The sequence below is a fragment of the Squalius cephalus genome (assembly GCF_949319135.1).
Source record: "Squalius cephalus genome assembly, chromosome: 2".
NCBI classification, from domain to species: Eukaryota; Metazoa; Chordata; class Actinopteri; order Cypriniformes; family Leuciscidae; genus Squalius; species Squalius cephalus.
In genome coordinates this window covers 4,905,171-4,917,609 of record NC_137123.1, presented here as the reverse complement: position 1 = coordinate 4,917,609, position 12,439 = coordinate 4,905,171, and the positions used below count along the sequence as shown (strand labels likewise).

The 12,439-nt window shown below is 39.0% G+C and overlaps 2 protein-coding genes and 1 long non-coding RNA gene across 4 annotated transcripts in view; 1 reads left to right on the top strand and 2 right to left on the bottom strand.

Moving 5' to 3' along the window:
• The window catches only part of LOC307154466 (uncharacterized protein), a 138,212-nt gene that overhangs the window by 88,313 nt on the left and 37,460 nt on the right, over positions 1 to 12,439 (bottom strand). The gene's annotated exons all lie outside the window — the stretch shown is intronic.
• Positions 1 to 12,439, bottom strand: part of LOC307154498 (deoxynucleoside triphosphate triphosphohydrolase SAMHD1-like) — a 34,505-nt gene that overhangs the window by 20,858 nt on the left and 1,208 nt on the right. The window contains exons 2-10 of the mRNA XM_079864502.1: positions 9,089 to 9,183; positions 8,117 to 8,277; positions 6,981 to 7,096; positions 6,703 to 6,774; positions 6,497 to 6,528; positions 6,256 to 6,405; positions 6,060 to 6,160; positions 473 to 581; positions 177 to 268 (exon numbers count right to left, since the gene is read on the bottom strand). Coding sequence (XP_079720628.1) covers positions 177 to 268; positions 473 to 581; positions 6,060 to 6,160; positions 6,256 to 6,405; positions 6,497 to 6,528; positions 6,703 to 6,774; positions 6,981 to 7,096; positions 8,117 to 8,277; positions 9,089 to 9,183 — 928 coding nt within the window. The remainder of the gene's footprint in view (positions 1 to 176; positions 269 to 472; positions 582 to 6,059; positions 6,161 to 6,255; positions 6,406 to 6,496; positions 6,529 to 6,702; positions 6,775 to 6,980; positions 7,097 to 8,116; positions 8,278 to 9,088; positions 9,184 to 12,439) is intronic.
• On the top strand, positions 2,680 to 3,908 carry LOC307154560. Of its 2 annotated transcripts, XR_013820378.1 has the most exons (4): positions 2,680 to 2,791; positions 2,974 to 3,036; positions 3,203 to 3,297; positions 3,672 to 3,908. It is a non-coding gene; the product is annotated as an uncharacterized lncRNA (long non-coding RNA). The 2 variants fall into 2 exon arrangements; XR_013820379.1 differs by lacking the exon at positions 2,680 to 2,791 and having other exon boundaries at positions 3,023 to 3,040.

Sequence of the window (12,439 nt, the reverse complement as noted above, 5' to 3'; positions counted from 1 at the left end):
CGCCTCTGGCCCGCCAATATCAGATAACCCGATGTGATTGGTGCAGCTCGGATACAAGGGCATATTTGAGCATCATTATTACTCAATGCCAGAGTGACTCGCTGAGCAAATTATTGTGCTCTCGCGAGAACTCTGGATTTCCAGGGTACATATTCACTGCAAACGGAGAGACTCACATCTCTTCAATGATGTTGCAGATCTTGTGCTGGTAGGCCTGGCGATGGAGAGTGTATCGAGTGCGAAACATGTCATAAACATTATCTGCCTCCTGTTAGACATACAAACACCAGAGTCACAGATCCATTTCCCATAATGCAGTGTTCACATTCAACAGCTTTTCATCTTTTTATTTTGTCACTTTTTTAGATTTGTCCAAACAAACAAACATTTTTAAACAGATAGCTGGACAAAAAAAGATATTCTGAAAATTGTATAAATAATGAAATGTAAATTTTTGGGTAGTATCATGTACCTTGTCTCTGAAGCAGATGTGATTTATCCCATTTATTTCACACACTCGAGCGAACTTCAGCAGACGATGATGGTCAAAACTGTTTCGAATGCCGAGGTGATGACAGTCTCTGAGAAATAAGTAAAGATACAATGAAAAAATATTAAATGTCAGCTTGGCTCTGTTTGCAATCCCAGCTGGCATTCGACTGACCTTAAACGTTTAAATGTGGTTGAAATAATGTCAGTTTATGGAAAAACATTAATTCAACGTCAAAACAATGTTAAACACCAAATGGTTGAAATGGTGTTGTTAACTCACTGTGGATTCAACATAGAAATATAAATAAAATTTGAGTTGTACGTCAAATCAACATTATTTTTACAACCATGACTTTTAAACATTTTGTTGAAATATATCAGTAGAAAAATAACGTTGTTCCAACATCCAAACAATGCTGATCAATTAACTGTTGAAAAAGTGTTGATGCATGAATAATGATACAACGTTGAAAGATCAACTCTGAATTAAACGTTTGTTAAGTAACATTAATTCAACATCAAAACAACGTTGAACACTAAATGGTTGAAGTGGTGTTGTTAACTCACTACGGATTCAACATAGAAATAAAAATAATTTTTTTAGTTGTACGTCAAATCAACATTATTTTTTTACAACCATGACTTTTAAACATTTTGTTGAAATATATCAATAGAAAAATAACGTTGTTCCAACATCCAAACAATGCTGATCAATTAACTGTTGAAAAAGTGTTGATGCATGAATAATGATACAACGTTGAAAGATCAACTCTGAATTAAACGTTTGTTAAGTAACATTAATTCAACGTCAAAACAACGTTGAACACTAAATGGTTGAAGTGGTGTTGTTAACTCACTACGGATTCAACATAGAAATAAAAATTTTTTTTTTAGTTGTACTTCAAATCAACATTATTTTTTTTACAACCATGACTTTTAAACATTTTGTTGAAATATATCAATAGAAAAATAACGTTGTTCCAACATCCAAACAATGCTGATCAATTAACTGTTGAAAAAGTGTTGATACATGAATAATGATACAACGTTGAAAGATCAACTCTGAATTAAACGTTTGTTGAGTCGTGATAAAAGCGCTTTCTAACGTTACATCTTTTCTTTTTTTTCTTTTTTATTGCATAACACATTTGTTACAATTTGCCGAAAAAAGAAATTGATCTTGTAATACATCATTTAGATACAATTCATGTTTTCATAAGGAATAAAAAATAAAAATAAATACACATCAGCCAAAAGAGAATTGAGACGCTTTCTACATCTCCTGGCGTACTTTGAGAGCAACTCCAGTCTGATTGATCATTTTGGAATATCGTTCAACACAAGAGCTTGATTGGAGGACGGCGGTTGTCCATCACACAACTGTGATTCTATTGGCTCTGACGGTTCCAGACAACACCCGATTGCGCATGCGCGAAGTGGGTCTGTGTTGTCATCGTCAGGCAGATTCTGACCTGGACGGGTTCGGAATGAATTTGGTGGTAACATCTCAAACGGTAAGCAAAGTTTTTGAAGTCACATTTTATAACTAGAAAATTCCTAAATAAATGTTGTGTGTGCCTGACTCTGTCACATATATTAATATGGGCGTCGTGACGTCATACTTGGCGTGGCGGCCATGTTGATGGCCTCGCGAATGTAAACATACAGCAAGTCGAACGAGGAGAAACAGAGTAGGGAGAAGAAAAGAAAGAAAAAAGATGCTAGAATCCCGAAAAGGATGTGGAATTTACCGGGATACGTTAAATGGGGAAACCAGGGACCAGTATGTGGACAAATTTTCCTGTAAAATATCCCGTATTTTAATACCTTACTCTCATAACATTAATGTTAGCCCTTCCATCGGACCTGTCAGTCTCTGCACTGTTGTCCTGTTTCTACCCCCTTGCCCTTTCAGCGATGTTTTCAAAGCATCGTTTTGCTTACTTGAAGTCAACCTTAGCGTGATATTGGCCTTTTTAAGATAACAGCGTGGTTGTTGTGAGAGCACGATTTCATGCCAATCTGTAAGCAAAGTCACGTTAGACCTAGCTTCACAACTCGCATAGTTAATGCTGCAGTTTTGTAGTACGAATTTTTGCTGTCAGCAGAGGGATAGCAACAGAAAGATGAATGTTGAAATTTTCATTTTTCGGGATATTTTATAGGAAAATACTATACGGGAAGACAGCGGGAAAAGAGCTCTGCTGGAACAAGTTATGAAGTGAAGCCGGCAAACACTGAAGAAGAGCTTGAAGCTTTAGAGAATCACTTGGAGGACAAGAATGAGGGAGTAGAACTGGTAAGTTTTAAATAATTAATCTTGTAAAGTGCTGGCAAAGTTTCATTATGACAATTGGCTTGTTCACTTTGGTGACCACTACAAACTCCTCGTCCTCATCATGTGCCTGCTTTGTGGAGGTCTGACTCTGACCACATTTTCTGGTTATAATTTTAATTTCTTGTTTCTTGTTCTTTTCCGAGTAAACAACTGAAGATGTTGGGAGGCGTTGATGCTGCAGACCATGTGAAGAAGTCAATGGCTGCGTAAGTAACTTTATGTTCCTTTTTTGCATTAGTTTACAGTGATGTTCCCTGTCATATACTGTCATGCACTCCCCCCACACACCCACTTACTCACTCTCTGCTACATTTTCATAATGAACTTGATTGCAATATAATATTCTAATATAAATCTGTTTAACCATGGCAGAACTATGACAAATAAAATGATGGCCATAATGAGCCTCAGAGGAAGAAGTGGGAAGGTTGCCTTCATGAAGACCCGTCTCTACAAGATAATCTGTGGTGAGTTTGCTTTAACATAGTAGTTTTGTAACAGTGTTTTAAATAATTGAATATAGTAAGCAGAATAATAATTCATAAGAAATGAAGAAATCATTTTAGTTGGAGGACTCTACAGAACATGGTCTAATATTATATACAGTACTCCATTCTGGGCTCTAGACTAACTTCTCTACCGGCAGCACTGGTTACTACCAACTGCCTTTTGTTGCTTGCCCAAGCACATGATTATCAATGACCTTGCACATTGATCAATACTAATTTATATACTTGAAACATTGGCAATTCCACAAAAGTTGATATTTGCAAAATATTTTAATTTGAGAGGTTAACGTTTGCTAATACTGATCTGTTCCCCCCCCCCCCCCCCTCATCAGACGCTGTCTTGAGCTCATTTGATACAACTACAACAAAAGCAGACGAATACATGGCCAAATACTTGAAATATGCACCAGAGAGGATAGGTGGCGGTGGCAGAAAGAAGTAACAAGAAGGGAAGATTTAACCAGCCGTGTTCAATGTTGCCCAATGTTTGGGCCGTTTTTCTAAAGGTTAAAGTTCGACACGTGTAAAATGATGTTGTGTGAAATGTTGGCACACTTGCAGCCATGCAATAAAGCATGTTTCTTACGTCAGTGAAATGTCTTTATTAATCTTCTTCCTGGTCTTGCTTTGACCAATTGGCTTCTTCCTAGCTGACTGTTCAACGTTGATTAGATTGACGTTGTAATGACATTGCTATTTCAACGTTGATTAGATTTGCAAAATCTAAACTAAAATCAATATTGATTCAACGTTGGCGAATTCACCTATGTTGAGAAACGTGACATTGGAATGACATTGCTATTTCAACGTTGATTAGATTTGCAAAATCTAAACTAAAATCAATATTGATTCAACGTTGGCGAATTCACCTATGATGAGAAACGTGACGTTGGAATGACATTGCTATTTCAACGTTGATTAGATTGACGTTGGAATGACGTTGCTATTTCAACGTTGATTAGATTGACGTTGGAATGACGTTTCTATTTCAACGTTGATTATATTGACGTTGGAATGACGTTTCTATTTCAACGTTGATTATATTGACGTTGGAATGACGTTGCTATTTCAACGTTGATTATATTGACGTTGGAATGACATTGCTATTTCAACGTTGATTAGATTGACGTTGGAATGACGTTGCTATTTCAACGTTGATTAGATTGACGTTGGAATGACGTTTCTATTTCAACGTTGATTATATTGACGTTGGAATGACGTTGCTATTTCAACGTTGATTAGATTGACGTTGGAATGACATTGCTATTTCAACGTTGATTATATTGACGTTGGAATGACGTTTCTATTTCAACGTTGATTATATTGACGTTGGAATGACGTTTCTATTTCAACGTTGATTATATTGACGTTGGAATGACGTTGCTATTTCAACGTTGATTAGATTGACGTTGGAATGACGTTGCTATTTCAACGTTGATTATATTGACGTTGGAATGACATTGCTATTTCAACGTTGATTAGATTGACGTTGGAATGACGTTGCTATTTCAACGTTGATTAGATTGACGTTGGAATGACGTTTCTATTTCAACGTTGATTATATTGACGTTGGAATGACGTTGCTATTTCAACGTTGATTAGATTGACGTTGGAATGACATTGCTATTTCAACGTTGATTATATTGACGTTGGAATGACGTTTCTATTTCAACGTTGATTATATTGACGTTGGAATGACGTTTCTATTTCAACGTTGATTATATTGACGTTGGAATGACGTTGCTATTTCAACGTTGATTATATTGACGTTGGAATGACGTTTCTATTTCAACGTTGATTATATTGACGTTGGAATGACGTTGCTATTTCAACGTTGATTAGATTGACGTTGGAATGACATTGCTATTTCAACGTTGATTAGATTGACGTTGGAATGACGTTTCTATTTCAACGTTGATTATATTGACGTTGGAATGACGTTTCTATTTCAACGTTGATTATATTGACGTTGGAATGACGTTGCTATTTCAACGTTGATTATATTGACGTTGGAATGACGTTTCTATTTCAACGTTGATTATATTGACGTTGGAATGACGTTGCTATTTCAACGTTGATTAGATTGACGTTGGAATGACATTGCTATTTCAACGTTGATTAGATTGACGTTGGAATGACGTTTCTATTTCAACGTTGATTATATTGACGTTGGAATGACGTTTCTATTTCAACGTTGATTATATTGACGTTGGAATGACGTTGCTATTTCAACGTTGATTATATTGACGTTGGAATGACGTTTCTATTTCAACGTTGATTATATTGACGTTGGAATGACGTTGCTATTTCAACGTTGATTAGATTGACGTTGGAATGACATTGCTATTTCAACGTTGATTAGATTGACGTTGGAATGACGTTTCTATTTCAACGTTGATTATATTGACGTTGGAATGACGTTGCTATTTCAACGTTGATTAGATTGACGTTGGAATGACGTTGCTATTTCAACGTTGATTAGATTTGCAAAATCTAAACAAAATCCAACGGTTATCCAACACTGACACCTGACGTTGATTCAATGCTGACTCTACGTTAAAATGCCAGCTGGGATAGTTCTTAGTTGCCTATATTTTAAACTGACCTATACAACCTACAAGAGATTAAAACAAAGCTAAATTATGAATATGATCTTATATTTGTGACTTTATGTGTCCTTGTGTTGCCATCAGCCAATCAAAATGCCTAATAATATGTACCGTGCGAAATAGTCCCATTTGTCCACATCAATGCCGTTCTGTTTGTTTGCCACAATCTCATACAGGAAAGATTTGTCTTCAGCTCTGCCCTTGTATATCCACTGAAAAGAAAAGCAAAGGCTGTTTCACTTCAACATTTTCCACTACGTTTAAGTTACTCATGTTTTATTAACACAGCTAGAGTAACAGCACGTACTTCAGCAACTGAATCTTTTGCCCCTTCGATTAACTCCTCAATGAAGGTGACGTCTTTATCATCCAGTCCGTGCTCCTTCAACACATTCTCATTCTCAGTCTTCAAACTCTTCACAATGTCATCAAACATCAGCACTGACATCTGCTCATGCTACAGTAAAGACACAGACAGATGAAATCATAAATACATATATTACAGAGCTCAACTGCATTGTGTGCATGAACAATGTGTTCATTCTCACCTTCCACTTCTCAGGGATGTCATCAGGCAAGCCTAAGAAAAAAACACAGGTCTCATGTGGATTGTAAGTCATGTTATGCACATTAATAAACTCTTTCGGGTTCATTTACTAGACATGCACACATAAAAGTTTTTCCCCAATGTCATAAATGATAAATTTGCATGTCAGATCTTTCTGATTATATCTCATTTCACACTGAAACTTACCTCTTATTTGTTTAATCTTTTTGGCTTTAGGAATAACCAGACCATCAAATACATGGGAAAATGGACCATGACCTAAAAAAATATATAATTAAAATTAATAAAGACAATTATTTAATTTATTACACGTTTTAAATATGTTTCTCTTACATAGTAAGAGAAATGTACACAAGTAATGAACAATACTTTTAGAAAATGTTTAAAATGAACAGAATCATGAGATGAAGATTTCAGTATAAAAGTTGCAGGTGTTTTATATATCCATAAGCATCTGTGCTCACCCAAGTCGTGACACAGTCCAGCAATCTGAACACACAGGAAATCCTGTCTGGTGATTTTGAGCTCTGGCTGATTGTCATGAAGAATCTTGACCAGACAACCTGCTAAATACGCCACACTAACACACACACACACACACACACACACACACACACACACACACACACACCACGTCATGACCAAAAACACAATCTAGCAACTTTTTCAAAGATGTTAATTGCTTTACTTGCATGCCATGTGACCATTACCAACATCAGAGTACCATGAACAAGCAAATGTATAGTCAAATTATTGAAATATTATAATTAATCTATACAACTTTAATTATCAAATTATCAATTATCAAAATATAATTATTTAAAGATAATATAAAATATGATATTAAATGTAATGTATTATTTAAGGAAAATCCTGAGGTCGGCCGTTGGTCTTCGGTACTCGACTGCGCAGTCATGATAGTCTATTAATGCCGCAGTTCACATCTCTCACACAGAAAAAAACACAAGTTGTGAGAAATCATGATTAATAAATATGAGACATGCAATACAATCCATGTACCTTCTTCAACTGAGGGTTAAATATCCATTGTGTTCGTCGCAACAAGACGTTATCATGTTTACATCTGTTAACTATCATTCTGACTGTCAGACAAATGGAGATATCCAGAGATATTCAATTCGGTGAAGAAAGTTGTTTCCAGGCATTGCATTTAATGTCATGTATTTATTAATCTTGATTTATAACAAATTGTGTTTTTCTGGATGAGATGGCGTGAACTGTGGGGCTAATAGAGTCTCATGAACACACAGAAGACCAATAGCCAAGGTAAGGATTTTTGTTAAATAATACATTAAATGTCATATCTTATACCCCAGAACACTTGGAATAATAACTTTATTATTATATTCTGTGATACTTTTGTATTTAAAAAAAAAAAAAAAAAAAAGCTTGATTCTGGTTACTATTCACTGCCATTATATGAGTGCGAGTGGGACATTTAAAAAAAGATTCTCCTTTTGTGGTCCATAAAAGAATAAGATCAAATGGCATTAGAACAACACCAACGTTGGTGATAATGTATTACTTCATTTTCATTGTAGAGTGAAATAATATGTTTTTATATCTCTTTATATCTTACCCAAGTGAGTGTTCGAAGCGATTGTGAGAAGCTCCCGGATACACCAGATATGTTCCTCCGAGTTGTTTGATGTGACGGAGTCTCTGAAACTGAGGTGTATCTGTGATCTTCACCAGCAGGGGGTGCAGCGCAATGTGACCATGAATGGGGTCGTTGAAGATCTACAATAGCAAGAATAGATAAGTAAAGCACAGATTTAAGCAACTTCTCTATGAAAGATGCCTTCTGTTATCCAGGAAATCTAAAGTACAGTCATGCTTATGTCCACGGAGTAGGAGAATATTTTACACATGGACATTATGTGAGGCGATGTGGAAGATATTAGGGGCTTTCGCACCAGAGGAACCTTTTCATAGTTCCTAGAATTATTGGCGGAAGATGCAGATGTTTGGCGTGTTTGCACCGCAGGAACTAGGAATGATTTTAGTTCTAGGAACTCTTTATGAGTTGGGGTCAGTGTCAGAGAGTCAGTGAACAACATGGTGGAATACAACAATATTTTTAGCAGTGATATTGTCAGGCTTTATATTTACAGCGAAGTAAGTCAATTGCCTACACAATATATAGCATTATAATATAGCATTATAATATGTAACAATAAAGTTTACATTGGCTTCATAAATTAATTAAAAACATAAAAAATCAAAACACACCTAATGCACTTTGCTTGTTCTTCATTTTGTATAAGTAGAGTTTAAGAACCTTGCTGTATTTTTGTGTAATTAATTAAGAGAAAGTACATCGCCATCTTACTCCGACGTCACCTGTCGTCAACACGACTTCTCAGGGAACAACCCTGGTGGCTAGTGCCTACAGTATAACTAAGTTCCTAGAACTACCCGGTGCGAAAGCCCATAATTACAATCCACATTTAATATATGTCGGCAGCACTGCTAAAAACATGTATGTTCCTTCAGGGAAGTGAGAAGTGAAATGACATAAGCAGAAATGTTAAATGAGTAGTTAGTTTACCTTCATTTGTTCTTTTGAGAAGTCTAAGGAGTATGTCTTCAATATATCTTGCAATTCATCATTAATAATCTCCCATAACTGTTGTTTCTCAGGCTCTGGAAAAGCATGACTTTTTATGATCTCAGTGTAAAATATATGTTTTAAATAATTTTGTTTGCTGGTTTGTAAATGCAAGAAAACATTTCAGCAATGCATTTACACTCTTAGAAGAAATGTGTAGAAAAATCACACATATTATGAGTAGCACTCTAGTTTACACATTTTTGGTCAATATAAAATAATACCGTGTTGGAAGAATTCAGTTGTTTTACACATAGTTATGTGCAATTTTAAATCCAACACAATCTGTGTAACCACGAACACCCACAATGTGGTAATATTACGCATTTAAACATCTTTGTGTTGTGCCTCATGTATAAAACGTTCCATAGATTTTATCCTAGAAGTTTTCAGTTTTATAAAACCATGCGCACACCAGAACCTGCACAAAACTCCCTTTAAAAACCCCAGTCAGTGGAAGATTGTGTGTACATGCATCTACACATCAGAATCCCCAGAGTTAAATTAACATTTGGTCCCACTCTAAAGAGTGTTAAAGTAACTCTGAATCAGAGTTAGAGTTAATGAGATAATTCAGTGATTAATTAAGTGATGATTGAGAATTAGTGATAAACACCTGCTGGTAACAAGCAGAATCACTAAAGGAAAGAGAAACACAAGAACTGCAAGTGACTTCCAGTTTGGTAAGTAAGTAGTTTGGTGGTGCATGAGGTTGGACCACCCTCGAAGAAGTCTCGCATTTGCCTTCCAACCCCCCATTCAGCTCTTGGCATTGGAGGCACTGTTCCAACTGTCAAAGCTGGCCCCATCCCACACCCATTGTACACGCCCAAGTAAACTACACCTGTGATAGTGGACCCACTGGCTATAAAGAGCACTTCTCCTGTTCGCAACAATGCTGTCGTCAGTTCCTTGTCTCTGTGCAGCGAACTGCTGTCTGGAAGATTCAGACCCCTTTCTACCCCCTGTTTCAGGCACGGGAAGCCATCCCGGGCATGCCAGGCTGGATTCTGCAGACTATAAAACAGGGATAATTGCTTCAGGGGTGTGGTTCACACTTCAGTTCAGGACAAAGACGCTCATCTTCTCCGCTCCAAAGTGCAGTGCCTGCCGACGAAGGGCGCCGTCAAATTGTCCCACCAGAGAACAGCAAGTCAGGCTTTTTCAGCCACTATTTCCTCATTCCAAAGTAAGATGGTGGGCTCCGGCCCATCCTCGACCTTAGGCTCCTGAATCACGCATTAATGAGGCGGCCATTCAGGTTGTTGACTTTGAAGCAGATGCTCTCGCAGATTTGCCCAGGAGACTCTTGCCCAAGGTTCTTATCAGGGATCTGAAAGTTGCTTTCATATCCAGATAGCCTCTCATCACAGACCATTCTTGAGATTCACATTCGAGGAGGTGGCTTACAAGTAAACAGTCCTCCCATTCGGGCTGTCTCTGACTCCACACACTTTTATCAAGTGCATGGACACGGTTCTCTCCTCTCTGAGACAGGCGGGAATCTGCGTCATGAACTACCTCGACGGCTGGCTAGTGTTAGCCCGGTCTGAGCACAAGCTCTGTGCTCACAGGTCGCTGCTCCTCAGTCACCTGGAGATTATTGGGCTCAGAATCTACTCCGTTAAGAGTTTCCCCCCAGCAGATGAATAGCCTTCCTGGGGGCAGTTATCGACTCGGATCAGATGCGGGCCTGGCTCAAGACGGAAAGCTCGCTGAGTATTCAGCGGTGAGTGGTGTCTTTCAAAGTAGGTGTTTTCCTTCCCCTCAAAGCTTTCCAGAGCTTGCTGGGCCTGATGGCAGCCATCTCCTCTGTGGTACCATTGGGCCTGCTCCACTTGTGGCCCCTGCAGTGCTAGATAAAAGCTTGAGTTCCCTCCAACACTTGCCATCAGGGGCATTTGCGCCAGAAGGTGGATTGTCATTGTGTCACTGCTGTAGTGCATTGGAAGGACCCTCGCCTATATCAGACAGGCCTTCAATTAGGACTGACCTCAATAAGGAAGATTGTCATGACAGACGCTTCCAACTCTGGTAGGGGAGTTTGGCTCCTGGTCCAGCCTGGTGCAACACCTGCATATCAACTGCCTCAAAATGATGGCAGTTTTCTTGGCCCTCAAAACCTTCCTGCCAGCCCAAGAAGGGCACCATGTCCTCATCCGTTTGGACAACTTGACAATGGTGGCCTTCGTAAATCATCAGGATGGCCTTAGCTCATGATCTCTTTACAAAATAGTGAGACGCCTCCTCCTGTGGGCACAGTGTGCCCTGGGTTCTCTGAGGGTTGTGAACGTGCCAGGCAGGCTGAACCAAGGCCTGGGCCAGAGTGTCTCCAGGAAAATGGAGACTCTACCCCCAAACAGTTCAGATAATCTGGGAGATCTTTGAGAGGACAGAGGTCGCCAACTCTCATTGCCCATCATTTTTCTCTAGGGAACATTTTCTCCAAAAATGGCCCAAGGCTCACTTGTATGCCCAATCTCCCTGCTTCCTCAGGTCATCAGATGTAGCTGAGAGACCAGATCTTCAGCCCTCCTGGTGGCTCCACTCTGGTGAAACCAATCGTGTTTGACAGCTCTGTGGCTGATTCCGCTGAGGAGAGACCTTCTCTCTCAAGCGAGAGGGTCCCTTTGGCATCCCCAACCTGATTTGTGGAGCCTACATCTGTGGTACCTCGACGGGAGCCTTTGCAGCTCCCTGTAAGGGTAGCCAACACTATAGTGGAGGCCAGAGTGCCATCTACAAGACGCCGTAAGTGCTAACTTACTTTGCCCGGTCCGGGCCCTCAGGACTTATGTGGAGAACTCTAGCCAGTGTCGGCAGTCAGAGTTGCTCTTTGTGTGCTTCGGAGCCGCTCTAAAGGGCTGCCAGTTACGAAGCAGAGATTATCATGCTGGATAGTTGATGCTATAGCCCTGGCCTCCACTAGGGGGATGGTCTCCTCCTAGGCTTGGTCCAGCAGAGTCTCCATTGGGGATATTTGTTCGGCAGCCGGCTGGTCTTCGCCATTTACCTTTGCTATGTTTAATAACTTGGACGTCCCTGCCTTTCAGGCATGGATCTTGTCCGCTTGACTGTCTTGCGCCCCTAATAGTGGTCCGGACTGTTTCTGCTGAGGCTCCTACTTCATAGCCCGAGCCTCACTAGTTAGCCAATGCCTCCTAAGGACCCTCCTAGTGGCACACTATGTCAGAAATAGAACGAGACATCGGTTTACCTTCAGGAATGTCATGTCGTGCCACATTCAGTGTAGACAATATCCCTTTTAAATCAATTTAAATGCTTTTGTCA